Genomic DNA, 13,278 nt, shown 5'->3' with positions numbered 1-13,278 from the left:
GCTCTGTAACCACAGCGGTGGGCCTTCCCGGTTCAGACCTGCCTCAGTCTCCCCGTTGGTACAGTGGGCAGGAAAAGGGAGTCACCACGGAACCTCTGGCCGGCCCCTGGTGGGTGGGGACACAGACCTTCTGTCTGAAGTCAACTTGGCCCCGCCCCCCCTTAGAGAGATACCATTTTAATTCATGTTTATTTAAAAAATAAATACTCTGTTCTTCATTTTCACATTGGGGTGGTGCGAGACAGTTAGGTAGGGAGGCCTTCCCGGGTGGGCAGTACCAAAGGGAACTTCTGCGCCAAACCCTCCTCCAAATGCCTGGAATGCCTCTCAGGCTTGCTGGCATGCCTGGCATGACCTCCTCCTGGCCACCAGAAGGAGGAGGATGGACGGTCCACCACGGGGGGCTTCAGGCCTGGGGTTGGGCTGAGGCTGCCTTCCGGGTGTCCCAGCTTGGGGCTCGGTGCCAGGGGAAGGTGGCCGCCCTCCGTCCACCGGGGTCCGCCCCCTCGCAGGCCAGCAGCACTATATGCAGGTAACCAGCACGTCTATGGAGGTGGACAACTCGATCTCCTCGAAGAGCACGCGGCCCCCGGCGGCCCCGGAGCCGCCGGCCTTGGCCGCAGCCCTCAGCAGGGCCTGGGCATGGCGCAGGAAGTGCTGGTTCCGACGACGGCCCAGTCGGCGCAGCGCCAGGATGGCCAGCACGTGGTCCCGCCTGCAGAGACACGCAGGCCCCCGCTGTAGACTCGACAGCTACAGTGACACCCAGGACCCCAGGGCGAGGGGAACCCCGGGGCTCGGACTGGAAGCATTAGGGCACCCAGCATTCCTGGGGGGTGCCTGGGTCTTGAAGGGTGCAAAGACCGGCGGAGACGGGAAGAAGCAAGCCTGATGGGAACGGCCTCTGAGGCCCAGGCAGAGGTTCCGGAAACCTAGTGCGCTGAGGGAGGCAGCAGGGGGCCGCGATGCGGATGAGGCAATGACGGAGCGGGGACAGGCAGGGGAGTCAGAGCCGCCCCAGCCCAGCGGCAAGCAGACAGGCACGTGGGGGGTGGGAGGCTTGGCCCAGTGTGCCGCCCCTCCCGCCCCGAGCACCCCAAGGAGCTGGAAGCACTGTCTCCCAGCAAGGGAGGGCCGACCAGCCTGCACAGGGAAGCCCCGAAGGTCCAAAGGGGAACCTTCCGCCTATGCGCAGTTACTCTGAATCAAGGCCAAACAGACGGCACAGGCTGGGATCTGAGGATTCTCCGGTGGGGCGGGGCGGGGCAGGGGACCGGGAAGGGGCTTTCGGTAGCCTCCCCATCCTGGAATCTCCAAGGCCATGGAGAGATTCAGCTGGGATTTCCACGTGCGTGATGACTCAGCACCCCCTCAAACACACACCCTAGGATCAAAGCCTTCTTCCTCCTGGCAGGTGTCGGGGCTTCCAGAAAGGGCTTTCTCCCGGAGCTGGGGGCCTGTGCCTTCCCCTAAGACTCGCTGGAGGAAGGGCTCCGGCTCCCTTCAGACTCCAGGGACCACAAGAGCGAATGAGGACGGCGAGATTAGAACACCGGGGAAGGGCAGAGACGATCCCACCAGGGCCCCCACAGCCTGGGGGTCCGGGGCCCGCAGGTCGCGCCGCCCGCACCTGCGCACAGAGGCCGGGACTCGTCCGAGCCCCGCCGAGAGGCCCCTTCCCTGTCTCCCGTCTCCAGAACCAGCTCCGTGTACGAACCTGATGTCGGGGTAGCTTTTGATGAGCGTCTCCAGGTGCCGCCCTATGTCGTCTTTGTAAGTCTCGCCCAGTATGTCAGCCACGCACGGGATAGCCTGGCCCAGCCACGTGGCCTCGGAGCCCTGCGGAGACGCGGGCGCGGTGGGCCACCCTCGCCTCCAGCCCCCTTCCCGCCCCCACCTGCAGCCCCTCGGTTAGTGCCTGGTTTAGCCCTCCTGCAGCCACCACCGCGGCCCCACCAGGACCGCCTCCGGCCCCGCGGAAGGGGACGTGGCCCCGGCTCAGGATTCCTCTTCCCTCCCCAGGACACGGCGCAGAGGAGGTTTTCCGTGTCTGCTCAGGTGGGTGAGCCCAGATCCCGCGGGGAAGGCCTGCCTGGCATCAGACGGGGAGTCGGGGATCAGCGGCCCAGATGAAGGGTGTCTGTGTGGGGAGGACATGCCTGAGCTCGCTCTGCTGGGGGTGGGGTGGAGGAGAGGTCCGACACAGTCCCCACCCATCAGACGAGGCTGTGACCCTCATCCATCCCCTACACCGCCCACAAAGTACATGCAAATCAACGCAAATATATGCAACGTGTCCTCCCCACCTGGCCCTGCCCCGGCACGCGGAGAGTGGGGCGAACCGCACGCCAAAGCCCGCACACCGGGAGTCTCTTACAGGGGGCGAGATGAAACCAGACTGAGGGGGCGCTACTGGAGGGTCCGGGGGCTGGAGAACCCCCAAGAAGGCCAGCGCCCCGGGGCAGTTGGGCGATGCTCCTACCAAGCCCTGGAAGGTGCTGCTGATGGCCTGTGCCTCAAGGCCCATCTTCTGAGAGCCGCTCCGGCGGTCTGCACCCCGGAGCCGCTCGCGGGGTCTCAGGGCCTGCTCCAGGTACTCGCGGACAACATAGCGGTGCACCTCCTGCAGAGTCTCCTGAGGGGGGAAGCAGGGTCACAGGGAGGAGCCCTGGGCACACCCCCACCAGCACCCGCCCCCCCGCCATACCTGGGCCAGGGGTGGGGCCATGTGCTCCAGGAGGCCCGAGAAGGCCACCACCTTGTCCATGAGGGGCTGCAGCAGGTCCTGGGTCAGCCAGGCCTTGGTGCACAGGACCCTGAAGAGCGGCTGGGGGCAGAGGGGTGGGCAGTCTGCCAAGAGCTGACCCCCAGCACCCACTAGACCCTCCCCTGGGCACCCAGGGCATGGCTCCGGACAGGGGCGATTCAGGCCAAAGGTCGAGCTGGCATCCGAAAGAAAGTCTGGGGAGCTGACCCCCTTTTCTAGGGTATCTTGGGGACAGCCCCTCTCCTGGCTCTACACCTTTCCCTGAGACTGCCTCCTCCAGGCCCGGAGGCCCCGTGGGCAAAGTTGGAGTTTGAGCCTCTAGCCAGGCCTTGCCTCGGGAGTCCTGGGGGCGCCTTGAGGGGCTGGATGAGGTGCCATTCCCTGGATGCACCCTCTCTGAGGAGAGGGTCCTCAGAGAGTCTCAGAGTTTGTCTCTGAGAGGAGACTGAAAGCGTTAGTCGCTTAGTCATGTCTGACTCTTTGTGACCGCATGGACTGTAGCTCTGTCCATGGGATTCTCCAGGTAAGTATATTAAAGTGGGTTGCCATTCCCTTCTCCAGGGGATCTTCCTCATCCAGGGATGGAACCTGGGTGTCCTGCAATTATAGGTGGATTCTTTACCATTGAGCCACCAGAGAAGCCCAAGGAGAGTGAAGGACGAAGGTAATTGTTTCCCAACTGTTCTTGCTCAGCTGGGAATATGTCTGGGTTCCCTGCCTGCACCCGAAACACCACCCCAACACGCCCCTATGGTAAATGAGTGCTGTGACTTGGGTCCCAGGCTCAGGACACAGGGCGCACGTGCTGGGCTAGGAAAGTGGGGAGAGAAGGGCCCGCCCCCTCACCTGCACAGCGCCCTGCAAGCCCTGGAGCAGCCGCTTCTGAAAGGCACGGGCGGCAGCCCCCAGGGCCTTCTCCAGCTCTCCAAAGCTTTCCGGGAACTTGGCCAGAAGGTGAGTCCTGGGGAGGGGGAGGGGCCAGGAGGGGGCAAAGTGGGCAAGGGGTCACGGCCTGGCATACAGCCGTGAAGGCTGGGTGCCACCCCAGCTCCGATCACTCAGACTATAGTGTGAGGGGCAGCCCCCTGGGGCAGCACAGTGGAGAAGACCTGGGAGTGGTCACGTGAGGGGGCAGCACTGCACCTGGGAGCCGAGCACAGGGGGGTGGGCCAGGGAGTGTTCGAGGTCCCACCGCATGGCAGGGCCCCCCTGTGGCAGGGCTGAGCCAGACCTCCATCCCTCCTGGTGACAGAACAGTGCAGCACAGCCCTTCCTGGCCCAGAGGCCCTGCTCAGATGCTCGTGAGAGTCGCTCAGTCGTGTCCGACTCTTTGTGACCCCGTGACTGTAGCCCGCCAGGCTCCTCTGTCCACGGGGTTCTCCAGGCCAGAATACTGGAGTGGGTTTCCATTTGCTTCTCCAGAGGATCTTCCTGACCCGGGGATTGAACCCAGGTCTCCTACATTGCAGGTGGATTCCTTATCCTTTGAGCTCCCAGGGAAGCCCTTTGAGCCTCATAACTGCCTCTCCAAATATCACAATGTCCCCATTTCATCATTGAGGAGGCAGGGCTAGGCTCTCCCAGTTTGCAGGCCAGGGACACAGAAGTGAAATCTCTCAGTCGAGTCCAACTCTTGGTGACCCCATGGACTGTAGCTCGCCAGGCTCCTCCATCCATGGGATTTTCCTGGCAAGAGTACTCGAGTGGGTTGCCATTTCCTTCTCCAGAAAGACAGGCTAAGTTTCTACCAGGGGCTTGACCAGAGATGGCCTACACCAGAGTCCCCTGTGCCCAGGGCCAGCCTGGCACAGTCTAGGGACAAGAGTGTTAGAGATCCAGCGCCTTATCACGGTCGTGCTTTGGGTTCCCAGGTGCAGCAAGTACTGCCTGCGTGACCGAGGACCAGCGGCGATGCCTCTCTGAGCCCCCACACTGCAGTCCCGTCTGGCCGTGGGGACATCACACCATCAGCAGTAGCTGATGCATCTTCAGCTGGGGGACACTATGGCTTAGCCTGGGCTGAAGGCTCTGGCAGCCCACAGCGGAGGGCCACTGCCCCCTGAGGCAGAGGAACCCAGGCCCTGGCACCAGCAAAGCCCTGGGGATCGGGGGCCGAGGGGGAGTGTCAGGGAGGGCTTCCAAGAAGAGAGAGGGTCCCTAAAAGGAAGAAGGCTGAGCGGGATGAAGGGAGGAGAGCATGGAGCCCTGTGTGGCAAGGATGAGCTGGGCAAGGGTGGCTGGAACCTTGGCCTCTGCTCAGCCCTGAAGCTCCCCGCGTCCCTGCCAGGGCCTCAGCTCTGCGGGGCCAAGGGAGGACCCTACAGCGGGGACAGGGGCGGGGACGAGCACGGAGAGGGGGTCCCCTCCGGAGGCCTCCAGGCAAGGCCTCCAAGGGGCCGCAGGGTCGGTGTCTGCGTCGCGGTTCCCAGGGCTCTCTCGCCCCCTGCCGGTCGCGCTGGGCACCGCGGGACAAACCCACCTGAGCTCCTGGCAGGCATTGATGCTGGCGCACAGGTTAGGCTCGCTCACCGCCCCCGATTCCAGAAAAGCCTTTTCGTACCTGGGGAGCGGGGTACGCAGGGGCCTTGGAGACTCTCCCTGGCTGCTAAGACCCCGAGTCCGCCCTCCAGGCTTCTCCCTCCCAGTTGTCCAGAGTCTCGGATTCCGAGGAAACAGGATGGGTGGGTTCCTCCCCAGGGACAACCAGTGTCCACACCCTGGCCACCCCACCCACCACATCCCGGCCCAGGATTCGCCCGCACTTTTGCAGGAAGAGCCCCAGCGCCCGGGCGCAGATCCCCAACGTGGTGGCCTCCAGCTCTGCGGAGATGGCGCCGGCCGCCTTCACATGCTCCGCCACTAGCTGCGAACGAGCGCGTCTGAGCCCTGGGTCCCGATGGCCCCAGCGCCCACCTCGTGGCGGAGGGACATCTCCACCCTCCTCGCTCTGCCTCCCCGTCTCGGCTCTGACTTCCAGGGGCCCCGATTTCCCAGGGGTCAGCCCTCCCAGCTCCGCACACCCACAGGGTCCCCCCCGCTAAGCTGGGAGCTGTGGCCTTGCTCTCCCAGCTTGGCTATGAGACCCGAGGACCTCTGACCGCGTCCCCACGTGGGGCCTCAGGCTCCTGTCCGATGGGGAGAGGCAGTTGTGACTGTGACTTTTAGGAGAGTCTCCACTGCCCGAGGCCCAAACACACATCTTTCCCTCCAGCGCACCATGCAGACGTCGAAGGACAGCGACGTGTGGTAGAGGCCCTGCAGCACTTCGGGGGCGTCCGCAGCCGCCCAGCGACTCTGCTCCAGCTGCAGGATGCCATTGAAGCAGCTTGAGATTTTGGTCTGTAGGGCCAGGGAAGGGGCCACGGTGAGTGAGACCCTCCCAGGAGGGAGGCCCCCCCTACCTCCAGGCTCTAAGGCGCGCCCTTAGAGACAAGGGCACCCCTGCCAGGACACAGGCCCATGCACGAGGCCGCAGGGCGCAGAGAGGCTCGGGCCCTGGGCACTGCGCCTCCCTAGCCTGCTGGCATTGACCACCCTCTACCTGGACCCCGCCCCCTCCGGCCCGGCCCCGGTCTCACCTCCAGGAAGCTGGTGTAGTCGTCCTCCAGTCGGGCCCACACTTCCGGTGCCAGGAGCGGGGGCAGCGGCTCCGAGGGCAGAGCCTGGTCCTGGGAGCCCAGGAAATCAGGACTGGAAGGCAGGGCGGGGCCTGAAGGTCGGGGCGGGACTCTGATGCCACTGCGGCTGCCCCCACTGCCCTCTGCCTTGGCTCAAAGCCTAAGGCCATCGCTGTGAGGCCCAGAATCTGGGATTCCATTCACACGCCTGGCCCGCCACCCCGCCCTCCAGGATTCCGTGCCAAACGCCCCTCCGCCCAACTTCCCACCTCAGGATTTCCTGGCTAAGCAGTCAGCGGAGCGTGCCCCGAAAGCATAAAGATGGCAGTCCGGATGGACCTCCACCAGCTTGCTTCGGGAGTGACCTCCACCCTCACGCTCGGGTTCACCCAAGATTGAGCTCTAAACGTCCCCAGGATCTTGCAGTTCTGGATCCAGCTAGGATCCAGCCCACACCGGGGCGGGTGCCTGTCTGCAGCCACACAGAATATTAAGGAGCCCAGCACTTTGGCGCCCCCTCCAACTGCCCGTCTGCCTGGGGAGTTGGGGAGCGCTCAGGGGCACGGGCGACCCACCCCATCACCTTCTGCACAGCCCTGAACCGAGGTGTCCATCCAAAGCAAGAGTGGGGGTGAAAGCCAGCCCTCAAGGAGCGCGGTGAGCCCGTGGTTGTGTTCAGCCTGGAGGAGGCGCCCTTGGCCAGTTCACTCAAAGGCCCCACGTGGACTAGGGGGGACTCACTGGGCTCACCGCCTCGGAAGCAACCCCGCCCGGAACGCTTTCCAGCTTCGGAACCCGAGAGGGAGAGCACCAGGGTCTGGGATGGGGAAGAGAGAATGTCAAAGGGCTCCCGGATCGGATCTTGGGTGCCTAACAGCCAGCACTCTCCTGGGGAGGAAAAGGTGCCCTGTGCCCTTCAGAGCAGGTTCCTGAAGGCTTCGCGCGCGGGCAGTGCCAGCCCCTCCTTGCCCTCGCCCCACCCCGCGGCCTCCGGCCCGGGCTTCACCTGCTGTAGACGTTGGCGACCCAGTCCAGCAGCACGTAGAGCTGCTCGCAGCCGCGGGCGTCGTGCGCGAGCTCCTGGAGGCGCCTGGCCACCGCGCCGTGGAAGGCACGCAGGTAGGCCTCCCACGCCGGGAAGCCGGCGGCCGCGTAAGCGGGGTGCACCTCCCGCTGCACCTTCTGCAGGTCGCGGCGAACCAAAGCGCCGAGTTCGGCCAGGAGCCGCGCCAAGTCGGGGGCAGCATCGGCCGCCCCCGGGGCCTCCCCCGCGCCCGCCTGCCGCACGCGCTCCTCCGCGCTCCGCCGCACGGCGTCCTCCCAGTACTGGCGCCAGCGGCGCGGCGTGCGCAGAAAGTCGCCGTCTGCGGGGGGCTCCGGGTGGGCCTCCTCTTCCGCGCGCACCACTCGGGCCAGTTCCTCGAGCGCGGCCGCGTCCACGCCATCCGGGCCCAGCGTCTCGCGCACGATAGCGCCGATCTCCGCGGCCAGCCCGTCGTAGTGCAGGCACACGTCCATGGCACGCCGCGCGAAGCCCGTGGGGTCCTGCTGGAAGGTGCACGAGGCTTTCTCGGCCACTAGCCCCGTCTCCAGGTGCCGCAGCTGCTCGAAGGCAGCCAGGAGTTGCCGCTCAGAGATGAGGTCGGCCACGGATGTGCCTTTTGCAAGGTCGGGCGAGAAGAGGGCCAGTGAAGGGGGCGCTCCAGGTAGGCCTGTCGGCCCCGACCCTACACACCCCGGGCTGGGCTGCCTGGCTCCAGAGCGCTACGGAAGGCCTGCTCCAGGAGCAAGGGACCCGACTGCCCTATGTCCTTCGGAATTGCCTTTGAAGAGGCAGATCCCAGGTCCCAAGCCTGGTTCAGATCGTGCCTGGGATGGGTCCTACCTCCCCTTGCCTTCAGCCCCTACATCAGCCACTGCTCCCTGCATGGAGCTGGACCTGGTGGCCTCCAGCGCAGTCCTGACTCAGGTCCTGTGGCGCCAGAGCTCGGGCTGGGCGTGCCCTTGGATGCCCAGGCTCCTGCCCGCGGTGTCCAGCTTCAGCCTTTCTTGTTCCCCGCTCTGGGCCAGCCTCCACCCCCGGGAGACCTCCACCTTCGCCTGCACGCCCTTTTCAGGGCTCATGTCCTGGGTGGCCCCCTAATCTCGCCTCCGGAGGGTCACAGGCACCCTCCGTGATCCTGTGATCTGACTGGGCCAGTGCCTTGTCCACCAGTCCGGTTTGGCCAGGAGCCAGGCTGTGGAAGCCCATGGAGTTCTGGGGCCCTGCAGATCTGGGTTCAAATCTCATTTTTCCACTTCCCAGCTGTGAGACGTGAGGCAAGTTACTTAACCTCTCTGAGCCTCACTTTTCTCCACTGCCCATGTTGAAACGCTGGAAGAATTTTACCCTGCAGTTGTGCCGGGGCAGGGGTTTGGAGTGGCTGGGGAGGGTAACCCATCAAGAAGCCTGGGCCCCGCCCCCACCTCTCTGGCCTTGGTTTCCTCCTCTGCTCAGTGAGGGGGGTTGGGGAGCCCTCACCTTCGGCTTCCGCAGGCCCCTCCCGCGTGGACGACCGCCGGCTAACACCTTCCTTGGCCTTGGAGGACCCCTTCCTGCCGCAGGCCGGCCCTGGCTCCGAGGTCGACCCGGTCTGGTCCCCGGCAGGGCCGTTGTCTGGAGTGCGCCGCAAAGACCCGAACAGGAAGCGGCCGCTGAGCCTGAGCAGCCTTGCATCCCCCCGAGGGGCTCGAACCGAGGCCCGTTGGCTTGCTCTCGAGAAGGCCCGCCGCAAGGTGCCCAGGCCAGGCCTGGAGCCCTCGTGCCCGGCGCCGGGCGCGTCCTCGCTACTCGCCCGCCGGGCGCCCTGGGCTGGGGTGTGCGGCTCCGCCGGCTCCTGGGGGCGGTGCGGCTCCGGCCCAGAGGCCTCTGTCTGCGGCAACGGCATCTTGGCGGCAGCGGAGCTGGGGGTGAAAGGGAAGCTCAGGAAGCCGGGGCGGGGTGGCTGTGGGGCGACCAGTCTCCGGGAGCACACACCGAAACCCCATGAGATCCCGGGGGGCGTGTGGGGGCCCAGGCGCTGGTCAGGGAAGCTTCCCCCTGCCTCCCCGGGCCAGAGGTGACCCCAAAGCTGTCAAAAGGAACTGTCACCAGGCAGCTTCCGTGGCCTGAGCCGTCTTTGTGCCAGGATGCAGCTACTTCTGCAGACACGGCGGACAGCTACTTCTATCAGGAAGCCTCCCCTGACACCATTTTCCATGACGGTCTCCCCTGAGTACCCACCCGCGCTGGGTCTGCCAGGCCAGACCCTCCCACCAGAGCTGGAGAGGGAAACAAAGCTGCAGATTCTGGGTCTCAGCCCAGCCCGCAGCCCACAGTCCCCAGAGTGGGCCCAGCAACCACGTCCAGGGCTTCCTGAACCATGAGTCCTGAGGCCTAGCGGGTCCACCCCCTCCACAGCCCCTTCATGCCCCCCTCACTCCTCAGCTCACCCCCTTTCAGCCATCAGGCTCACTGCTTCTGCTCAAAGCGGAGCTCAACGGCCCCCAAGGAGGACGTCCACCCCTTTCCCTGGGTGTCCCAGCACTGGACGGGGGTGGGGTCAGGCTGGAGGGGGCTGGCCCAGGCCACCAGGGGCTTATCGGGGCCTTGCAGCCCACAAGGAAGGCTGTGGGAGGGGCCATGGTTCTATATTTAACCAGGGGCTGGAGGCTCCCAACTCTCTTCCCCGATGCCCCCCGTGTAGAGGACAGGGAGGGGGTCTCCAGGGCGTGCGGGCCTGGGCGCAGGGCCCTCACCACCGCCAGGCTGCCCCAGGCTCCGCTCACTCCCCACCCCCTTTCAGCCCCACCTGGCTGTTGGGGAAAAAGAAGAGAAACTTCTTGGCCTGCTGGGACCTCCCACCCACCCCACTGTGTAAAGACAAGTTGAAGGTGGTGGGGGCCAGCAAGTTCTCACTTCAGTCCAAGGAACTAGGGCCCAAAAGAGGGCAGGACCTGCTGAAATCACTGACCAACCAGAGGCTGAGCACCCCTCTTCCCCCGGCCACCCCCACCACGGGGACAAAGGCCAGGCTGGAGCCAGCACCTGAGCCTTGGGTGATATTGGGCTGGAGCGGCCTCTCCCCAGGCCCCGGTGTGCCTGGGGTGATTGACACCAGGACGGGCAGGGCCCAGCCCCTAACCCACCCCCCTCCCCGCACCTGCCAGCAAGATGTCTGTCCAGGGGACAGACATGCAGGGGGTCACTGAGGCCTACCTTCCTCTCCCAGAGGCGGCTGAGCAGCTGGAAGGAGGCTGCCCGGAGGGAGGGGCCGGCCCAGGTGCTCCATGCGGGCCTTATCAGCCCCGCCCCGGCCACAGGTCCTGGTTCTCCCAGATGCCAGGACTCAGGGACCGTGCCCTCAGATCAGCCCCAACACAGCAGGGAGCATCGTGCCAGCGGCCGTCTGTCTCCCCCGCCCCCACCCTCCACCGTGCCCCCCAGCGCCCAGCAGGGGCAGGAGTGGTGATGCAGGATCCATTCCAGCCGGGCCCAGCCTGCCCCGCTCTGGGCTCTGTCTCCAGGGAGTGTGGGGGCAGGACGAGCCAGACTACCTTGGTTGGCAAGAGCTCACACTTAGTAAGCACCTACTGTATGCTCAGTCCAATGCCTGGCACGTGTCAGATCTCCATGACAACAAAGTGACAGGGTGTCATTCACCTCACTTCATAGATAAGGGAACAGGCTCAGAGAGGGGCAGGGTCTTGCCTTAAGCCACACAGCTCAGGGGCGGGGAGTCAGGATCAGCCCAGATCTGGCTAGGAAGCTGGGAGCAGAGGCTGAACCCTGTCTCCCAGTACCAGCAGCCCAGCATTGCTGCCCAGGGAACCCTTTCTCCTGGCAGAGGGTCCGAAGGTGGGCAGGCTGCCAGATGCCAGGAGTGGCATCAGACTTGATTTCTCCCAGGAAGCTGAGGGGAAAATTCTGGGGGAAGAGGGGCAGCTGCCGGCTGGGTCTCACGGGAGGTAACAGAGGCAAAGACTTGAAACCCAGCCACCCTGCCTGACCACCTCGTCCCAAAGCCCATCCAGGGCCCCCTGGTGTTCCTCTGCCCCCTGCTCCCCGAATCCTGCTTCAGCAGCTTCCCAAGTCATTCTTGACCTTCACGAGGCACAAGTCAATCAGGTCACTCTCCTGCTTTAAACCCTTCCGTGGCTCCCCACAGCCTGGCATTTGAAGCCCCCTCGCCCCCCATCATGGTCTGTACTTCTTCCAGCCTCACTCCTGGGCCTCCTGGGCCTGCACCCAGCCAGCCTCCCAGCTTCTGCTCAGGCAGATCTTTCTCCCAGCCTCTCCCTCTGCTCCCCACAGCTAACCTGGATTTCAGAAGCTGGGGTGCAGTTGCCTCCACCTCCGAGCAGTCCTTGGGCTGTTCTGTACCACCTGCCTGCTCATCAGGCCCCCGGACTGGCCCCCTGGTGATGGGGCCTCCTCACTGGCCTGGGGACCTCTGTCCATCCACCCCTCCGTCTCCCCGGAGGCAGCCTGCGGGGGCAGTGAGCCTTCAGTGTGAGGGTCACCCCTGCCTGTGCGGGCCCTCTCGGGCATCAGGCTGGTGTCTTCTGGGCTGCAGACTCCCTGCTGACTCTGCCGTGGCCCCTGTCCCGGTCCTGCCTCCCCACCCATGGGGCCTCTTCCTGGTTGTCTTTCTCTCTGTTCTGTTGCCCTGAGTGTTCAGAGGCCCTGGCCCCTGCACCTTGGCCTCAGCTTCAAGAGCCAGGAGACGCAGGCCTGGGCTGTGCCCTGAGGCCCATGTTCTCCAGGTCAGGGCATCGCGCCCACTGCAGGGCCAGGAGCTCCTGTCCCGGTCCTGCCTCCCCACCCATGGGGCCTCTTCCTGGTTGTCTTTCTCTCTGTTCTGTTGCCCTGAGTGTTCAGAGGCCCTGGCCCCTGCACCTTGGCCTCAGCTTCAAGAGCCAGGAGACGCAGGCCTGGGCTGTGCCCTGAGGCCCATGTTCTCCAGGTCAGGGCATCGCGCCCACTGCAGGGCCAGGAGCAGGTGTGGGAGCACCACCCAGAGGCCATGCTTACTGGAAGCTCCCACCTGAGGCCACCCTGTCTGTGACCAAGTCAGGTCTGGGCTCCCCTCAGCACTGGGTATTTCCACCCCAGCTTCCCCCTGCTTTTCCCAGGCCTGCCCTCCTATAGCGGCCCCTCCCAGGTATCCCATCGCAGTCCCAATCTTGCCACCTCCCCAGGGCCTGGGCCAGCACCCCATCCTTCAAAGCTCCAAAGTAGCCAGCTGGGGCAGAGGACGGCGTCTCCCTCGTACCTCCCCCATCACCTGGTCACAGGTCCTAACTGTACTCCTTCCTAGACCCCCTGGATTCCATCTCCTTAGAGGGGTCGGGGGTCTTGCCAGAATATAAACCTCCCTTAAAGCCCTTCTCTGCTGTGTAAGATTCTTCTGAAATAAGGAAGAAGACAAGCATGTGTGTTCTGAGGGCATTCAACATTTGCCTAGAAGAACTAGTTAAGTCAATAAGGCAAGAAAAATGAATAAGAGGTATAAATATTGGGAAGGACCTGATGAGAATGTCATTATTTGGAGGTGCTATGATTACCTGCTTAGAAATAGCTTTCTGAAACTCCAGAAAAGCCTATTTTCAAAAAGTTCTTAACAGGACATGGAACAATGGACTGGTTCAAAATTGGGAAAGGAGTACGTCAAGGCTGTATATTGTCAACCTGCTTATTTAATGTCTAAGCAGAGTCCATCGTGTGAAATGCTGGGCTGGATGAAGCACAACTGGAATCAAGATTGTTGGGAGAAATATCAATAAACTCAGCTAAGCAGATGATACCACCCTTATGGCAGAAAGTGAAGAGGAACTAAAGAGTCTCTTGATGAAGGTGAAAGAGAATGACAAAAC

At 64.0% G+C, this 13,278-nt stretch overlaps 1 protein-coding gene across 1 annotated transcript; it reads right to left on the bottom strand.

Moving 5' to 3' along the window:
• Positions 1 to 170: 170 nt before the first annotated feature.
• On the bottom strand, positions 171 to 9,331 carry EXOC3L4 (exocyst complex component 3 like 4). Its single transcript, XM_027521628.1, has 11 exons — positions 8,906 to 9,331; positions 7,391 to 8,042; positions 6,346 to 6,457; positions 5,984 to 6,106; positions 5,530 to 5,630; positions 5,247 to 5,327; positions 3,614 to 3,728; positions 2,708 to 2,827; positions 2,483 to 2,635; positions 1,718 to 1,839; positions 171 to 715 (listed from the first exon to the last, which is right to left on the bottom strand). The coding sequence occupies exons 1-11, from the start codon at positions 9,309 to 9,311 to the stop codon at positions 523 to 525; spliced, it is 2,178 nt and encodes a 725-aa protein (XP_027377429.1). The 5' UTR covers positions 9,312 to 9,331; the 3' UTR covers positions 171 to 522.
• Between the last annotated feature and the right edge of the window lie 3,947 nt (positions 9,332 to 13,278).

This window comes from Bos indicus x Bos taurus, chromosome 21 (genome assembly GCF_003369695.1).
Source record: "Bos indicus x Bos taurus breed Angus x Brahman F1 hybrid chromosome 21, Bos_hybrid_MaternalHap_v2.0, whole genome shotgun sequence".
In the NCBI taxonomy this organism is placed as follows: domain Eukaryota; kingdom Metazoa; phylum Chordata; class Mammalia; order Artiodactyla; family Bovidae; genus Bos; species Bos indicus x Bos taurus.
Note: the sequence above shows the minus strand (reverse complement) of the source record. Positions and strands in the feature narration are given on the sequence as shown.

Bases quoted from the DNA above. Each gene is read 5' to 3' on its own strand.
- EXOC3L4 (XM_027521628.1), bottom strand. From the start codon at position 9,311: ATGCCGTTGCCGCAGACAGAGGCCTCTGGGCCGGAGCCGCACCGCCCC. The intron at 6,458-7,390 runs GTGAAGCCCGGG...CCTGCCTTCCAG, and splicing joins GTCGCCAACGTCTACAGCAG to TCCTGATTTCCTGGGCTCCC. The intron at 716-1,717 runs GTTCGTACACGG...GTGTCTCTGCAG, and splicing joins AAAAGCTACCCCGACATCAG to GCGGGACCACGTGCTGGCCA.